The 19190-nt window shown below is 45.5% G+C and overlaps 2 protein-coding genes across 4 annotated transcripts in view; one reads left to right on the top strand and one right to left on the bottom strand.

Annotated features, from left to right (window-relative positions):
• Window positions 1-5774, top strand: part of LOC132380958 (laminin subunit beta-3-like) — a 51071-nt gene extending 45297 nt beyond the window's left edge. For both annotated transcript variants that reach the window (XM_059949985.1, XM_059949984.1), the window contains exons 22-23: window positions 373-523; window positions 2709-5774. In XM_059949985.1, the coding sequence (XP_059805968.1) occupies window positions 373-523; window positions 2709-2848 (291 nt within the window). In that variant the 3' untranslated portion in view covers window positions 2849-5774. The remainder of the gene's footprint in view (window positions 1-372; window positions 524-2708) is intronic.
• Window positions 5775-5912: 138 nt separating this feature from the next.
• LOC132380960 (calcium/calmodulin-dependent protein kinase type 1D-like) overlaps window positions 5913-19190 on the bottom strand; it is a 30497-nt gene continuing 17219 nt past the window's right edge. Inside the window, exons 10-12 of one of the 2 annotated variants that reach the window (XM_059949988.1) lie at window positions 16156-16550; window positions 12701-12831; window positions 5913-8022 (exon numbers count right to left, since the gene is read on the bottom strand). In XM_059949988.1, coding sequence (XP_059805971.1) covers window positions 12741-12831; window positions 16156-16550 — 486 coding nt within the window. In that variant the 3' untranslated portion in view covers window positions 5913-8022; window positions 12701-12740. The remainder of the gene's footprint in view (window positions 8023-12700; window positions 12832-16155; window positions 16551-19190) is intronic. The other variant, XM_059949989.1, reaches the window with a different exon arrangement.

The raw sequence follows: 19190 nt of genomic DNA, 5'->3' as shown, positions 1-19190 counted from the left end.
TTCACCCATCCCACCAGCCCAACCGCCACTAAGTACACGGTGTCACTTTGCCAGTCTGTGTACAGTATATAAGTTACTTGTACAATATGTTTTATGGGATTGCTTTTATCTTTAAATTTATTGTTTCTTATTGTATTCTATATGCTAATTGTGTTTTTGTGGCTCTGGCTAAAGAAATTCCTCCTCATCGTCACTGTAAATGGACGCCCCTGTATTCTGAGGCTGTGCTTTTGTGGATCTGGAGTAACAATCAATTCGTTCTCCTGTGTGCTGGAGAATGACAAAAGAACCGACTGGCACAAATGTGTCGTGTGCGACCCGGTACAGCAGCGTGTAAAATGTGTCACCGTTTCCAATGTGTTCCTTCCCCAGGATCTGAAACTTCTCCGTGCTGAGTATGAAAAACTTCGAAATAAGGTTCCAGAAGCTCTCCCGAAGGACCTAATGGAGCGAGTCAATCGGATTAAAGTTGAGGCTGGACAGAATCTTAGGAAGTATGAGGAGTTCATGGCAATGATTAAAAGTAAGTAACTGCCTTGAAATCACGAAATTGGGTGAATATTTACAGAGGGGATGTGTCAGGAGAGTCTCCAATGGTGGAGAAAGTCTGTGTTGTTGCAAATTCCACTCTAGTGTACTTGGAACCAATGGCAGAGTTCAGTTTATTCCAAGCTCTAGTCTGTTGAAGCCACCTCTCCTCTTTGGAGGCAGGTCAGCACTGATCTGCTCCTGTTCTAATTCCAACAAGTTCCTAGGTGGGGCAGAAGATCCAGAGAGAGGAGATCAGCCTGTCCTCTTAATATGGGAGGGGCAGAATGTCAAATGGGCTTCGGCAGACTGAGTGTGGGTGGCAAATGGTCACTGAGACCTCACCATTGGGAGGGGCATCACAAAGGGCAATCTCATGTCTCTCTCTCTCACTTTTCGTTGGTGTCTGTTTTTTCATGTGTTACGAAATCACGTAACTGGATCACTTACCAGCAGAGATAGAGAGGTCCATTGAAGTCTGATGGCACTATTTTTAAGTCTTTATTTATGAAGGGGCACAAAAATAAGATTAATACAAACATTCAGATAATATACGTCGTCACTACTCAATCTAAAAGCGTGGGTCTAATAATAACCATCAATAAGAAACAGCTCGATCGTTTGTCTAGGGGATAATATATTGTCTGATGGAAATATAAAAGTCACTCAGTTCCGGCAGGCCTCAGCCTTTTGGGGAGGGGACCGCTGGGTTTTCACTTGTTGGAGAGAAGAGATTGTTGAGAAAAGAAACTTGCCCGGGTCTTTTATGAAGCAAATCTGTTGAATCAGGGGAGCGGGCTTCCCCATTGTCAGCTAAAAGCTGGTTTCCATGGTTCCAGTCACCGATTCCAGCAACGGAATCGAACGCACGTGACTTCCTTCAAATGGCTTCCCGCTACCACGGGATTGTTAGCATTTTTTCTGGTGCGTCTGAAGGGGTTGTTCCCCCAGACCCTCTTTTATACTTCCTCACGGGGTCTCAGATGTTAATCAGGTTGGGATGATGCAATCTCTCTCTCAACCAGCCCACTTTGCCCGAGGGCTTGCACGTAGCATAGTCCCCAAATCCACAACCATGGTCTCCAGGAGGCAATAGCCAGGTCTCTCTCATTTCCTGGGTCCTCTGAGCCAACCCAATAATGCTCTTGCAATTCTCACAAAGGAGGGGGCTCCCCCACCCCTTCAGCCCCTCAGAGCTGTGGTGCATTCATAACACATGCCACCTTTGGTGCCAAGGAGGTTTTGAATGGAGAATGTGTGATGCTGAGGCTCTATTAAGGCATTGGTCAGACTACACTTGGGAGTATTGGAGAATTTTGGGTCCTTATCTAAGAAAGGATGTGCTGGCATTGGGGAGGGGTGCAGAGAAAGTTTACAAAACTTGTCCCAGAACTGAAAGGGTTAATGTATAAGGGCCATTTGATGGCTCACTGGAGTTTAGAAGATTGGCTAATTTATATTCCCCCCTCAACCCAATTCTCCTGCCTTCTGCCCATAACCTCTGATGCCCTTACTAATCAAGAACTTAGGGGCAGCTCAGTAGTGTAGTGGTTAGCACAAAACTGTATAGTAACAGCAACCCAGGTTCAGTTCCCACTGCTGTTTGTGAGGCGTTTGTACATTCTCCCCTGTGACTGCGTGGTTTCCTCCGGGTGCTCTGGTTTCTTTCCACTGTCCACTGGTTGGTAAGTTAATTGGCGATTGTAAATTGTCCTGCGTTTAGGCTAAGGTTAAATCAGGGGTTGCTGGGTGCTGCAGCTTAAAGGGCTCAATCTGCACTGTATCTCTGTAAATAATATACCCGATAACTTGGCCTCCACAGCTGCCTGTGGCAATGAATTCCACAGATTCACCACCCTCTGGCTAAAGAAATTCCTCCTCACCTCAGTTCACATAAACACAGGAACCTGCAGGGGTGTGGATCATGTGCAAGCAGAAGATTAGTTTAACTTGCACTGTGGTCAGCACAGATGTTGTGGGCTGAGGGGTCTGGCACTGTGCTGTTCTGAGTTTTATGAAATTAAGTTGGGTTACATACCGTGAAGCAGCGAATTGTATGGTCAGTAAAGTGAAGGCCATGCTTACACTGGTTTACCTCATCCAGTTGACGTTGCAGTGTCTCATACAATGGCCCTTGTTCGGGATCTTTTGATGACGCTGTGAATGTGCTTTCATTTTAGCAACTGAACAGAACCTTGCACTGGGAGCCAAGCAACTGGAGAGCAAGTCTGCACAGCTAGAAGACTATCAGAGTAAAGTAGCCAAGATCAAGGATTATATTGAATCTCAAGCACGGTACTACAGACAATGCACACCGTAATGCTACACGGGCATCGTGTGAGGCTTGCTGAAGAGCATCTTTGTTTCTGAAGATTCAAAATTCATATTGGGATTTGGAGTATGAGACTCTGACTCTGCTTTATTCAAAAACAACTTTGTCCCAAGCAGTTTTTTTTAAAAAACAATCATCGTGAATACGTTCATTCTCACTTTCATTTCTCCACTTTTTTAACCAGAATGTGTTCAATTTTGTTTTATGGATAGCAAATGAAAAGCTTTCTATAGGAAGCTAATTACAGTGTTGTATTAACTTATTAAAATGCAATAAATTTAAAACAATCAGCTTTTCAGTAGATGGAGCAAAAGCCCTGGTTTACCTGTCGAGCTCACTTCCTGATTCAGCAGTGGTGTTTGGGGGTCATCATCTCATGCTGCGATTGTTCCTGGCAAATCTTTCTACAGAAGTGGTTTGCCATTGCCTCCTTCTGGGCAGTGCAGGGTAACTGGGCGATATTTCCATGTTGAATCACTGCTTCCCATTTGATGTTGGGTGATGGCAGAGGATCAAATGTCAGTCAGTCTGAATTAATTCCTATGCCTGTGTACACATCGGTGTCTAACACTCTCTCCACAGAACATTAGGGACTGCTTATGAATGTTGATCATGTGGTGGGAATTGGTCAGCAGTTTTCATGGAGAAAGTATTACACTAGTCCCACCTTCTCTGAGAGAATAAGTGCTAATTTATTGTCACTCAGCCATGCACATATATACAGCCAAACAAAACACCGTTCCTTCAGGACCAAGATGCAAAAAGTAGTACAGATAGTCACACACAACATACAACACAATACCACATACTGTCACAGAGTAATATTATCAAAAGTCCCCGAGTGTCATGGTCTGCAGATTGAAGGTGAAGGTGAAGGTCTTGTAAACCTGACCTGGCATTCAAAGGGCAAAAGAATATTCAATATAACCTTCCTCCTTCAAACAATAAATGGTGTCCAGAAGCAAGCAGAATGACTTGCCATGGCATAGGGATTAGGGCAATGCTTACAGTGATCAGCGATTCAATTCTGGCTGCTGTCTGTAAGGAGTTTGCATGTTCTCCTATGACCATGTGGGTTTCCTCCAGGTGCTCTGGTTTCCTCCCACATTCCAAAGGTGTGTGGGTTAGGGTTAGTAAGTTGTGTGCATGCTATGTTGGTGCCAGAAGTGTGGTAACATTTGTGGGCTGCCCCCAGCACATCCTTGGACTGTGTTGGTCATTGATGCAAATAATGAATGTTTCAATGTATGTGTAATCTAATCCAATGAACACATGAAAACTTGAAACAAATGTTGTCACAGAGATTTTAATCTTTATATCTACAGAAACATTTCTCAGAAGCGATTTTGGTCATTTTGTTCAACACAATGTAACTGGAAGGTGAAACGTATTTCACTTTGAGTTTTCAAATGCAGTTTTAAGAGAAAAATAAAACCGATGCTCAGACTTAAAGAGCAGCACCAGGCAGAGACAACCCCAAGGTCTCTCAGCCATGCACCATCACCAGTTCAGAAGCTGAGCACTTTGATTAGCGAAGGTTTGATTTATTGTTAACTGGAGCAGGTGAATGGCTCCATGATGAATGGAGACATTCACAATATGCAACACTTGGTGTTGAGGCCAATACAGTTCACCTTAGTCTCATCCAACCACAAGACTTTCTTCCACATATTTACAGTATCTTCTAAATGATACTTTGCAAAGTCCTTACAGGCAAAGATGTGCTTTTTTTTAGTAATGTGTGATGTAAATCTAATTCTGCGCATAAGCTGGGTAATGCCATCCCTACTGTAAATCATGGTAGAGGTAACATCGTGCTATGGGGACGCTGTTCAACAGATTGGACTGGAAATCTGGTCAGGATTGATGGGAAGATGAATGCTGCTAAATACAGAAAGATCCTGAATAAAAACTGATAGTCTCTGCCAGAAAGCTTAAACTGGGGAATAAGTTTGTCTTTCAGCAGGGCAATGACCCAAAGCACACAGCCAGAGAAACCATAGAGTGACTTAAAATGAAGAAAATTGATGTCCTTGAGTAGCCCAGTCAGAGTCCAAATCTTAACCTAATCGAACACTTCTGGCAAGATGTCAGATTGCTGTCCACTGCTGCTCCCCAACTAACCTGGCCCAGTTTGAGCAATTTAGCAAGGAGGAATTAGCAAATCTTGCTCCAGCATGTTGTGCAAAGCTAATTGAGATTTACAAGACACTGTATGCAAAACCTTCTAGCTGAATCCAAATACAAGTTACATGAGGAGCCTCTACACAGCTATTCACCCACCAAATTAATGTATAGCTTTAAAAACCAAACAGATAGAACAAAATCCTTTGACTTTTAGAAATTCTGATGTGGAGCAAAGATCTGCCATTCCTGGAAACCTGATGTCAAAAACTGAATACAAATCAAAGTCTGCAGATTCTGAAAACCTGAAATAAAACCAGAGAATACAAGTAAAGTGTCTGCAGATTCTGGAAACCTGAGACGAAAACTGTGAATACAAACCAAAGTCTGCAGATTCTGGAAACCTGAAATAAAAACAATACAAATAAATAAACTGCAGTTTCTAGTAACCGGAAGCAAAAACAGAGGGTACATATAAAAAGCTGCATATTCTAGAAACCTGAAACAGAAATGGTGCTGGAAGCACACAGACAGACAGGCAACATCTCGTAAATAAAAACAATTAACTTCAGGGCCAGAATCATGGTGAACCATCAACTCAAGTTTCCCTTTCCATAATAAAAAGCAAAGCTGGGAACACTGAGCATTTTGGACAGTGTCAACATTTCAGGTCAACAGCCATTGTCAGAATGGTGATCTATTCTGAGTTCCTCTCTAAATTTGAATTTATTAACTGGAAGCTAGGGCATTCATTTCTTTGGAGTGAAAGCGAATGAAAGGAAGGATAGATTGAGTGGACAACCAAAGACCTTTTCCCAGGGGAAATGGCTAATGAAAGAGGGCATAATATTAAGGAACATTTGGTGGGGGGGGGGGGGGGGGTTACCAGAGGCAGGCTTTTCACACAGAGGGAGTTGGGTGTGTGAAATGTACGGGCGGGGTTGTGTTAGAGGCAGGTACATTAGAGTCATTTAGGAGAATTTTAGATAGGCACATGGATGATAGAAACCTGGAGTGCTATATGGGAGGGAGGGCTTAGTTTGAGCTTAGAGTAGGTTTAAAGACTGGCAGAACATGGTGCACCAAAGGAGCTGTATTGTGCTGTAATGTTCTATGTACAATAGAAGCTGAGGGAGGAAGCAGAAGCAGTTGGCCACACAGTCGATTCTCTTCCTCAGATCCACCGCTGGTCCAATCCCTGTGTTGCCTACCTGACTACCTTACAAAGCAACGCAGGAACATGAGCTAGCTCTTAAACTTGCAGAACAGTTTTCCTACAGGAAAGATGTAAATAAGATTGAAAGAGTTCAGAGAAAATTTGCAACCTTGTTGTTGGGTCTGGAGGACCTGAGTTACAAGCAAAGATTGAATAGGTTAGAACTTTATTCCTTTAGACATAGAAGACTGAGGGGACATTTGACAGAAGTATGCAAAATTATGAGAGGTGTAAATAGGGTAAATGCAAGCAGGCTTTTTCCACTGAGGTTGGGTGGGGCTGCAACTTGAGGTGAAAAGTTTAAGCAGAATATGAGGGAAAATTTCTTCACTCAGAAGATTGTGACTGCATGCAAGCTCAATTTCATTGTTTAAGAAATGTTTGGATAGGTACCTGGATGGGAGGGCTATGGAGGGGTGCAGGCCATGGTTTGGCATGGACTAGATGGGCCAAAGGGCCTGTTTCTGTGCTGAACTTTTCTAGGACTATGATGCTAGGAGCCTCTACACAGCTATTCACCAACCAAATTAATGCACAACTTTGAAAGCCAACAAGATAGGACAAAATCCTTTGAGTTGTACAAATGGAGCCTGCCAGTGTGAAGCAAAAAGCTGCAGATTCTGGAAACTTGAAACAAAAACAGAATACAAACAAATATCTTCAGATATTGGAAACGTGAAATAAAAACAGGAAATACAAAGAAAAAACTCTGCAGATTCTGGAAACCTGAAATATAAACATGGTGTACAGGTAAAAATCTGTAGATTCCGAAAACTGAAGATGAGAACAAAAAACAAATAAATAGACCGCAGATTCTGAAAACCTGAAATAAAAAAGGTGCTAGAAACACTGAGAGGGGCAGGCAGCATTTCGGCTTTATGTTCTATGGAAGCAGAGAGAGAGGAAGCAGGAACACTTGGCCAATGGCTGATTCTCTTCCTCAGATCCACTGTTGGTCCAATCCCCATGTTGCCTGCCTGACTACAGTTCCAAAGCAATGCCGGAACATGAACCAGCTCTTAAACTCACAGAACAAACACAGGTTATATCATTTAACAGATCCTTAGAGAGCCAAATGTAGGGATTCACAAAGTTAGTCCACAAAACCTACAAACATCTCCTGTGATTATACTAGATAGCTGAGGCGCACCTGTCAGACCTGTTTGCATTTCCACTTCATAGTTTTGACAGTACGGCGATTCTGTTGTGTGGAAGGAACATGATCCCTGAAACAGCTTTCTGTGTAAGGTGGGCAGCCCCGACATCAAGCTGTGATCATGAGCTCAAGGACAGAGTTTAGAGGAGAGTTGAAGGTCAGGGTCCCAGTAATCACCTAAAGACATGAGGAGATGGACCTATTCTAACCATAATATTACCTCTGCAAAGGCAGCAAGTCCGAGTCCCTGATTAAACCAAACCTCTCAATAGTTGTGGGAGGCTATACAAATCTCTCAGCATCCATTAGCTTATACAGAATTCCACGTAAACTGACTATGTTATTAATTAAAAACAACCTACAAAAGCCTAACATGTTACTTGAGCATAAATATTCATTTCTGCCATTTAATAATTTGAAAATCTAAAACCATACTGCCTGAGGTCAACAATAAGTTCAAATGGACTTAAGTATTTACATTGAGTCCAGTCTTGTCTGTTGTCTGTCCTCTCCAATCCAATCCTTACTTCCACGGTGCAGGTCCCTCACTCAGACCAGGAGGATCAGTAACAATGAAGACCCCATGGCGTTGTTAAATTTCTCGTCCCTCAGTTCTGGTCAGTTCTCCATATCAACCAGATGTTATCGAGCATCTGTTCATTCAGCCTGAAATAGGGAATAATCTTTGCTTACTGAATAAAGCATCAGTGTGTTCACACAAAAGTTCAAAGTAAAGTTTTACTACCAGAGTACATACATGCCACCACATACAACCCTGAGATTCTTTCTCTGCGGGCATACAGTACTTAGCAAATCTATAGAACAGTAACTGCAAACATCAGGAACTGGTAACTGTAAATAAACTGTGCAAATGGAGATATAAATAAATAGTAATAAATAACAAGCATGAAAAAACAATATAACTGAGTCCTTAACCGAGTGGAGTTGTTCCCTTTTGTTCAAGAACCTGATGGTTGAGAGGTAGTAACTATTCCTCAACCTGGTGGTGTGAGTCCTGAGGCACTTGTACCTTCTACCTGATGGCAGCAGTGAGAGCATGGCCTGGGTGGTGGGGATCTCTGATGACGGATACTGCTGTCCTAGGGCAACGTTTTATGTAAATGTGCTCAGTGGTTGGGAGGGCTTTACCTGTGGTGTACTGGGCCGAATCCACTACCTTCTGTAGGATTTTCCGTTCAAAGACATTGGTGTTTCCATACCAGGCCATAACGCAGCCAGTCAGCACACTTTCCACCACAGATCTATAGAAGTTTGCCAAGGTTTTTGATGACATACTGAGTCTCCGCAGACTTCTGAGGAAGTAGAGGCACTGTCGTGCTTTCTTTGCAATTATATTTATATGATGGGTCCAGGACAGGTCCTCTGGAATTTAAAGATACTGACCCTCTCCACCCCTGATCCTCCAATGATTACTGGTTCATGGACCTCAGGATTCCCTCTCCTGAAATCTATGATCAGTTCTTTGGTCTTGTTGACATTGAGTGAGAGATGGCGAGTGGATGACTTGGCATTAAGGAGAAATGTTTCCAGTTCAAGGAGCCGGGCCCTTCAAGTTCAGGTTCAGGTTCATTGTAACTTCATTGCACAGATACAACCAAATTAACCAGTGATCCTGCAGACCACAGTGCAACACTAAACGCACATCACATAAAACAAATTACCAGAAATAATCCAATATAATTCAAAATGCATGTAGTGCACAGCACAGGTAAACAGTAAACAGTTTGCCGTCCGAGTGACGAGACCCCGGTGATGGCAGGGTATTCATTAGTCTCATAGCCTGAGGGAAGAAGCTGTTACCCAGTCTGACAGTCCTAATCCTGATGCTCCTGTACCTCCTTCCTGGTGGTAGTGGGTTAAAGAGATTGTAGGATGGGTGGTGGGGATCCTCAACGATGGGGTATGGATCCTTATCTTCGTGCCCTTTGTACACAACACTCAGTAAATGTTACAACTAGTGGGGAGGGAGACCCCTGTAATCCTCTCAGCAGCTTTTACTATCCTCTGTAGGGTCTTGCGCAATGCCTTGCAGTTTCTGTACCACACAATGATGCAGCCAGACAGGACACTCTCAACAAAGTGCTCAATTTACACCTTTCCCAGCAGAAAGGCTATGTCTTTAAATAAGATCAGCTGAATTCAGAGCCACCTTGTGATGTAGCATTGGGTCCAAACTGACAGAGTAGCAAGGCAACCCCTTAGTTACTGATTAACAAGAGTATTGGCCAGGAAAGTCACCTCCTTCTGGAGAGCATGTAAGGATGGATGATAAATACAGATTTGGACAGAGACAGCCAGATACCAAATAATAAATCAATGTGTCCCACTGTGCCTCTGTTCCCTCTGGTGTTCTGTCCTCCGTGTCTCTGTTCCCCTTGGTGTTGTGTCCCACAGTGTCTCTGTTCCTCCTGGTGTTGTGTTCGACTGTCTCTCTGTTCCCCCGGTGTTGTGTCCCACAGTGTCTCTGCTCCCCCTGGTGCTGTGTCCGACTGTCTCTCTGTTCCCCCTGGTGTTGTGTCCGACTGTCTCTCTTTTCCCCCTGGTGTTATGAAAGGACTAAATAAAATGGATGTGGAGAGGATGTTTCTAATAATAGGGGAATTTATCACCAGAGGACACAGCCTCAGAATACACGGACGTCCCTTTAGTGCCGAGCTGAGGTGCAATTTCTTTACCTAGAAGGTGGTAAGTCTGTGGAATCCATTACCACAGATTGTTGTGGAAGCCAAATCACTGGGTGGCACAGTAACACAGTCGGTAGCACAACATTTTACAATCCAGGCAGCCCTGGTTCAATTCCCGTCACTGCCTACAAGGGGTTTGTCTGTTCTCCCTGTGACCATATGGGTTTCCTCCGGGTGCTCTGGTTTCCTCCCACTGTCCAGACATACCAACTGGTAAGTTAATTGGTCATTGTAAATTGTACCGTGATTAGGCTAAGAGTTAAATCAGGGGATGGCTGGTCAGTGTGGTCTTGAGGGCCCCAATAAATTTCACTATCTCATTAAATACATAAATATTTCAAACAGAGATTGATAGGTTCTTGATTAGTAAGGGTGACAACAATTACAGGGAGAAGGCAGGAGAATGGGAAAGTGAATCAGCCGGAAAATGTTCTAATTCTGCTTCAATGTATTATGATGTCGTCCCCTGTGTCTCTGTTCACCTTTCCCCTTTCTGGCATCGTGTTGTCCTCTCATTAATTAAGCCAATTATTATGTTAATGGACTCTCTCGGGAAACAAACAATAAAGACAAATACAAATATGTGACTTCTGAATAGAGGTCAAAGTTGGGGTGAAAGTTGAAATATCTAGAAATAAATATTATCCATCAGAGGCTGAAATGTTTATACGGGGAACTGTACCTCGTATACAAAATGATCTATTTTACGTACAGATACTATTAAGCAGGGATTGTCTTAACACACTGAAGACTCACAAGCATTGCATGTGACAGATATTCTGTCGGTCCATGGCCTCCTCTACCGTCAAGGTGTGCCACACTCAGGTTGGAGGAGCAAAACCTTATATTCCATCTGGCTAGCCTCCAACCTGATGCCATGAACATTGATGTCTCCAACTTCCAGTAACTGCCCCTCTCCTTCATTATTCCCCATTCCTGTTTCCCTCTCTCATCTTATTTCCTTACCTGCCCACCACCTCGATCTGGTGTTCCCCTTCTTCCAGTCTTCTGTCCTCTCCTGTCAGATTCCCCCTCCTCCAGCCCTTTGATCAATCAAACCCCAACTCTTTACTTTACCCCTCCCTGGTTTCACCTATCACCTTCTATTTTTCCTCCCCTCCCCTGGCCTTCTGATTCTGACTTCTCCCCTTCTTGTCCAGTCTTAGACCGAAATGTCAACTGTTTCCACGTATGCTAGCTGACCCGCTGAATTCCTCCAGCATTTTGTGTGTGTTGCTTTGGAATCCCAGCACCTGCAGATTTTCTTGTGCTTGTGAAAGATATTCTGAGTGGATATCGTTTGCAGTTTGTAGCCATGTGATGCTTTCATCACCTAACTGAATGGAGACCGCAGAAGTATGCAGGAACTGTGGAAAAACTCAGCAGGTCGAGCAGCAGTGGGCGAAGAAGCTCAACGCTTCAGGTTGAGACCCTGCTCCAGATTACAGTGTCAGTCATCTCTCACTTCTCCAATTGTGCAGGGGTACCGGATCACAGAGAGCAGCTTTCACGAGCAGAGACACTCATGCGGAAATTATGAAGTTCCTGCTGGTTTCACAACGTAATGACGGTGACGGTTTCACCGACATTTCAGTTACAAAACCCAGGCCCTCGATTCTCAGCACTGTTATTGGGAATAACTGCAGCAAGGAACTGTAGACAGATATATCACCAGTGTTAAAATAACTCTTCCCCTTAACGAGGTGAAACTCAACCATTGAAAGAGAGAACGGTGGACTGTAATCCCAGCATACATTGAGAAACTGGCTCAGTGTGGTAAATAGATTGCTCCACAAAATTTCCTTTACATAAACCCATTTGAACCAGGAATTAAAAACAGACTCCCTACTGTTGACATCAATATAGTCAAGAGGTCTATCACTGAGGACATCTTCAAGAGGCAGTGCCCATCACCAAGGACCCTCACCAACCAGGACATGACCTCTTCTCATTCCTACCATCGGGGAAGAGGTACAGGAGCCTGAAGACACACACTCAATAATTTAGAAACAGCTTCTTCCTCTCCGCCATTAATTTTCTTAAATGTCCATGAACCCATCAAAACAAACTCCTTATTCCTTTTTTATTGAACTAATTATTTATTTTTGCCATTTATAGTAATTTCAATGCCTTTGCACCATACTGCTGCCGCAGAAGAGATTTCAGATCAAGCAAGTCAATGTTTCAACTTGTAAGAGATGTTTGGATAGGTACATGGATGGGAGGGGGATGGAGGGCTATGGCCACAGTACAGGTCAGTGGGAATAGGCAGTATAAATGGTTTGGCATGGACTAGATGGGCTGAAGGGCCTGTTTCTGTGCTGTACTTTTCCACTTCAGAAACTTTCCCATACAGGTTTCAACCTATCATCATTGGATTTAACAGAGAAAGTATAGAGTAAAATATAGAATATATATCTGACTACACGTGGGCCAGTGTCCTCCAACACCAGCCTCAGGGAAGATGAAGCAAGGAAAAACTTCACTGAGGAGCATTGGTCAGTCCTGGTGTCCAAGCTGAAGTGGCCTACAGGGAGGCCAGGTACTCTCGCTACAGTTGAACCATCCTTACCCACTCATTCCACTGGCTTCAGCAATGAGGTAGTTGTGTTTGCCCTCTCTCACGTACCGCGTCTCACCTTCGATCACTCACCGGTCCGTGAAGCCACCGCGTCCGAGTTACATCAGTAAGCACACTCCAGTCTGCCTGACCTCAACACGCTCGATGCTGTTCCAACCCTTCAGCTTCACTACTTGGCAAGGAGCTGACCTGTTTGAAAGGCAAAGCTGTAAGTGATTCTCGAAAACAGTTCCAACTACTCCATAGTTTGTGCCTTTTGCGCACCGGCTGAACACCCAAGTTGGTGTGATCTTTCATTGATTCTGTTATGGTTATTATTCTATTATGGATTTATTGAGTTTGCCCACAAGAAATGAATCTCAGGGTTGTTTATGGAGACGTACATGTACTTTAGTAATAAATTTACTTTGAACATTTCAGTTTACGTTGTTCTTAGCTTAGTTATAAGGAAACGGCGGATAAACTCGGGGTGATTTTCTCTGGAGCTTCAGAGGCAGAGGCTCTGATTTCCAACTTGGGAAAGAGTCTCTGACTCTCACTCTGTACCTCTCATAGTTATATAAGTTAGTAAAAACTCTCTTTCCCAGGGTAGAAATGCCAAATACTAGAGGCAATAGCTTTAAGGTGAGAGGGAGAAAGCTTAAATAAGATAGTTATGACAACCTGTATCCCCCCCCCCTCCTCACTGAGAGTGGTGGGTTGGGGTTGGGGTTGAAGCTGATCAGGATTTCTCACAAAAAATAACTGAGAACTATTTTACAGAAGCACAATTGAAACCATCCTGACCAACAGCGCCACCGTGTGGTATGCCAGCTGCACAGCCGCTGAGCGACAAGACCTGCATCGTGTTGTGAAGGCGGCCCAGCGAATTGTCAGGATGGAGCAGTCAGGACTGGACACCATCTATTCCAGCAGACTCAGGAGGAAAGCAATCAGCATAACCAGAGACACCACACACCCCGGCCACTCCCTGTTTGACCCGCTGCCGTCCAGCAAAAGGTTCAGGACACTAAAAGCCAGAACAAATAGACTGAGGAACAGCTTCTACCCCAGAGCTGTGGCCTCCATCACACCACTCCCACAGAACAATGACTGAAACTGTGAGCACACTTAAGGACTCAAATACTTGCACTAACGGCACTTTGTGCATTACTGTGATATTCTGGTGCTGCTGCAACTTATTTTCTGCTACTTATCTATTTAATACTGTTTTTTTTTATTAATGTCTAGTGCTTTATTTAATTGCCTGAGTGGAACCTAAACAGAGTTTCATTGTACCTATGTATAATGACAATAAAGATCATTCAGTTCAATTCAATTCAACAAGGTATACAACATTATGAGGGGTATAGGTAGGGGTAAAATGCAAGCAGGCTTTTTCCACTGAGGTTGGGCAGGACTGCAGCTAAGAGGTTATGGGTTAAGGGTGAAAGGTGAGAAATTTAAGGGGAACATGAGAGGAAACTTCTTCACTCAGAGGACTGTGAGAGTGTGGAATGAGCAGCTAGCGTAAGTGGTGCATGCGAGCTCGATTTCAATGTTTAAGAAAATTTTTGACAGGTACATGGATAGAAACATAGAAAACCTACAGCACAATACAGGTCCTTCGGCCCACAAAGTTGTGCCAAACACGTCCTTACCTGAGAAATTACTAGGCTTACCCAGAGCCCTCTATTTTACTGAGCTCCATGTACCCATCTAAAAGCCTCTTAAAAGACCCTATCGTATCCACCTCCACCACCGTTGCCAGCAGCCCATCCCACGCAAACTTACCCCTAACATCTCCTCTGCACCTACTCCCCAGCATCTTAAACCTGTGTCCTCTTGTAGTAACCATTTCAGCCCTGAGAAAAAGCCTCTGACTATCCACACGATCAATGCCTCTCATCATCTTATACACCTCTATCAGGTCACCTCTCATCCTCCGTCACTCCAAGGAGAAAAGGCTGAGTTCACTTGACCTATTCTCATAAGACATGCTCCCCAATCTAGGCAACAGCCTTGTAAATCTCCTCTGCACCCTTTCTATGACTTCCGCATCCCTCCTGTAGTGAGGTGACCAGAACTGAGCATAATACTCCAAGTGGGGTCTGACCAGGGTCCTATATAGCTGCAACATTGCCTCTCGGCTCCTAAATTCAAATCCATGATTGATGAAGGCCAATAAATCACACACCTTCTTAACCACAGTGTCAACCTGTGCAGCTGCTTTGAGCATCCTATGGAGCCCAAGATCCCTCTGATCCTCCACATTGCCAAGAGTCTTACCATAATGGTCGGGATATGGAGGGCTATGGTTCTGGTGCAGCTTAAATGGTTCGGCATATACTAGATGGGGTAAAGGGCCTGTTTCTGTGCTGTACTTTTCTAGACTCTAATTTACCATGACCAATTAACTGACTAACTGGTACATCTTTGGAATGTAGGAGGAAAGCAGAGCACCTGGTTTACAATTTACAATGATCAATCAAACACAATCTTCCACCATTAAAAATAAATTCTGCCTTCCTATTTCTTGAACAAAGTGGAGAGCATCAACCTTTTCCCCCTTTATCTTCTATGTTCTATCTCCTTTGTTGCTCATTCACTCACAGAGTCACACTGCACAGAAAGAGGCCCTTCGGCCCAGCTGGACCATGCTGACCAAGATGACCCAATCCCCTCGCCGCTTCCGTACATACTCTGGACTCACAATCCCACCCAGCTCAAGTATAACTAATATTCTGAAAACATTTGAGTAATTACTGAACAGTCCACACTTTGCTTTATTTCCTCAAATCCCACGCCAGAACATAAAGTTATAGAGTCACAGCGAAGAACAGCACAGAAACAGGCCCTTTGGTCCATCTAGTCCGTGATAAATTATATAATCAGCCTTGTCCCATTGACCTGCACCCAGACCACAGTCCTGCACACCCCTCCCGTCCATGTACTTATCCAAACTTCTCTTAAATGTTCAAACCAAAATCACTTTCTCCACTTGTGCTGACAACATATTCCACACTCTCACCACCCTCTGCGTGAAATTTTCCCTCATGTTCCCTTCAAACTTTTCATCTTTCACCCCTAACCCATGACCTCTAGCTGCGGTCCCACCCAACCTCAGTGGAAAAAGCCTGCTTCCATTTACCCTGTCAGTAGCCCTCATAACCTTGCATACCTCGATCAAATCTCCTGTCGTTCTTCTATGCTCCAGGGAATAAAGTCCTAACCCGTTCAACCGTTCCCTATAACAGGTCAAGTCCTGGAAACACGCTTGTGAGTTTTGTCTGTACTCTTTCAATGAGGAGTGACACCACGCTGCTATCTCTCTGGGCTGAGGGGAAAGGTGACATGCGGGTGCAGAAACCTCCTCGGGAGAAACAGACCCACCAAACTGCCAGCACACAAGTTGGACCTTGTGCCTCAGGCCAGGTCCAGGTGATCTCACACACTTCTACAATGATGAGAGAAATTGACCTCAAATAGCCCCTCCAAATTCTGAGCGGTGACCTCAATGCGCCAGCTACGTACGTGTCTCCAGCGCTGGCTTCAGCTGGCCCGGGAGATCCGGCTGCACGATCTCCGTCCTCGAGCGCTCCTGTCAGCAGGTCCTCATGTGCTACACAGCTGAAGGGCGTCTCCTCCTCGGGTGAGGCGTCCGGCTCCCGCCCTGCGACCCGTGCCTCCTCACTCATTCGCCGATGAAGAGGTGCTTTTGGAGCAAGGCTCTCGCTGTCTGTCTGGCTGCTGGTCAGAAGGCTCGGAGCAGAATGCTGTCTGACTCTTGTCTGCTGCAACTCCCTGGAGGTGTCTGCAGAAGCCAGTTTGGAGTCTCCTCGACTGCAGTTGGAATTGGCCACCCTCTGATCTGAAGGTAAATGCAGTTTCTGCATGTGGTGAACTATTAGGGTAGCATTGATTACCCGCTGAGAGGAGAGAATGGGGGAGAAGGGGAGGGGAAGGGAGAGAGAGAAAGAGTGGTGGAGAAAGAGGGAGACAGATAAAAGGGAGCGAGAGAAGTGGGAGAGAAAAGAGAGAGAAACAGGGAGGGACGGGGAGAGAGAGAGGAGGGGGAGGGAGGGAGGGAAACAAATAGTGATTCACAGAGGGACAGAGGGAGGGGCAGGGAGAGGAAAAATAGAAATGTGGAGAGAGGGAGAAGGAGAGAGACAGAGTGGGAGAGAGAGGGAGACAGAGAGATAATGTATCGATTTGATCTGCATGAACAGTAGATTCCAGTTACACACTCTACCTCAGTACATATGACAATAATAAAGCAATTCCAATTTCTTGTCCAACTCCAGTCTTTGAGAAAGGTCACACCAGGTCATGTGTGGGAGAGTGCAAGTTTGGGGCCGATGGAGGGATGGGACGAGGCCAGTCACCCCCTGGGTCACACGATGGTACTGAGGGTCACAGAAAGGGTGGAGTCAAGGATGTGTCCAGTCCAGGGTATATTGGTAGAATATCTGTGGCAAAGGGGTGGGAATGTTTGTTAGACCATCAGAAAAACGAGCAGAATTAGGAACATCAAGTCTGCTGCACCAGTGAGTCATGGCTGAGTGAGTGATGGCGACATTGTGATGTAGCAGTCAACGTCTCTCACTACAGCGGCTCCTATCACCAATCAGAGATCCATTCCCATTACTGTGTCCAAAGAGTCTGTCTGCTCTCCCCGTGACAGCGCAGATTTCCTCCGGGCGCTCCAGTTTCCTCCCACATTCCAAAGTGGTACGGGTCAGGGTACGTGAGCACGCTACTTTGGCTCTGCGAGTGTGGCAACTCTTGCAGACTGCCCCCCGCACGTCCTTAGACAGCGGACAGCTCATTTCAACACATGACAGTTCACTGTGTGACAAATAAAGCTCATCTTTAATATTTAATTTTTTAACCCCATTCTCCTGCCTTCTCCTTGTCACCCTTAATCGACTTGCCATCAGGAACCTATCAAACTCCGCTCTGAATATATCCAATGACTTGGCCTCCACAGCCGTATGTGACAATAAACTCCACTTCTCCTCCCTCTGGCTGAAGAAATTCCTCCTCATCTCTGTTCCTTTTATTTTGAGGCTCTGCCCTTGGATCGTAGACTACCCCCGCTGATGGAAATATCCTCTCCATGTCTATTCTTTCCAGGCTTGTCAGTGAATGGCAGATTTCACTGAGATCCTCCAGAACCCTACTGTAGAAGGGGGCTGGCTCATGCCCTGGGGATGACCACAGCTCTCCCTTCTCCTGGCCTGATGGAGCGCTGCAGTTCTCCCTTCTCCTGGCCTGATGGAGTGCTGCAGTTCTCCCTTCTCCTGGCCTGATGGAGCACTGCAGCTCTCCCTTCTCCTGGCCTGATGGAGTGCTGCAGTTCTCCCCTCTCCTGGCCTAATGGAGTGCTGCAGTTCTCCCTTCTCCTGGCCTGATGGAGCACTGCAGCTCTCCCTTCTCCTGGCCTGATGGAGCGCTGCAGCTCTCCCTTCTCCTGGCCTGATGGAGCGCTGCAGTTCTCCCTTCTCCTGGCCTGATGGAGCACTGCAGCTCTCCCTTCTCCTGGCCTGATGGAGTGCTGCAGCTCTCCCTTCTCCTGGCCTGATGGAGTGTTGCAGTTCTCCCTTCTCCTGGCCTGATGGAGCGCTGCAGTTCTCCCTTCTCCTGGCCTGATGGAGCACTGCAGCTCTCCCTTCTCCTGGCCTGATGGAGTGCTGCAGCTCTCCCTTCTCCTGAAGACCTGTTGATGGGCGAATGACCCCTGGCACTCCCAGTCACAGCTCTATGGCCCCCACCCAATCCCACAACAATCCAAAAGAGACACGAGGGCAAGACATGGCTCAGGGTCCAGCTGATAACAATTCACTGAGGCCAACCCTGGCCAAATGTCCTGCAGGTTCCAGCTTCCCCTGCCCACACTGTACCTTCAAGGGACTGTGCTCCACTGGGAGCCAAGGGCTCAAGGAGACCCACACTCAAGTATCTCCCATCAACACAGAGCATGTCTGTCTCCAGCACACCTTCTGGCAGAGGTTCCTGACTCAAAACTCTGGGAAAACAAGCACACTTCCTCAACCACCCTCTAATTCAACTACCTTCTAATTTTTCCCCATTCTGATTCTCTTCCCCTTCTCTTCTGGTAATTTGACTTCCCCTCACCCTCCTTTTCTCTTTTTGCATTCTCCATTCTGGTTCCCCTATTTCCCCCTTCCCTTCTCCTCACCTGCCCATCACCTCCCTCTGATGCCCCTCCTCCTTTCCTTTCTCCCATTGTCCACTCTCCTCTCCAGATTCCTCCTTCTTCTTTAGCCCTTTACCTTTTTCACCTATCACCTCTCAGCTTCTCACTTCATCCTCTCTCCCTCACCCACCTACCTTCTGCCTCAACTGGTCTCACCTGTCAGCTGCCAGTTTGAACTCCTTTCCCCCCTCTCCCACCTCCTTATTCCGGCTTCTTCCCCTTCCTTCCCAGTCCTGATGAAGGTTCTCAGCCTGAAACATTGACTGTTGATTCCCCTCCATAGATGCTGCCTGGCCTGCTGAGCTCCTCCAGCATCTTGTGTACGTTGCTCGGGATCATTTACAGC

Source organism: Hypanus sabinus, chromosome 25 (assembly GCF_030144855.1).
Source record: "Hypanus sabinus isolate sHypSab1 chromosome 25, sHypSab1.hap1, whole genome shotgun sequence".
Lineage (NCBI taxonomy): Eukaryota > Metazoa > Chordata > Chondrichthyes > Myliobatiformes > Dasyatidae > Hypanus > Hypanus sabinus.
Note: the sequence above shows the minus strand (reverse complement) of the source record. Positions and strands in the feature narration are given on the sequence as shown.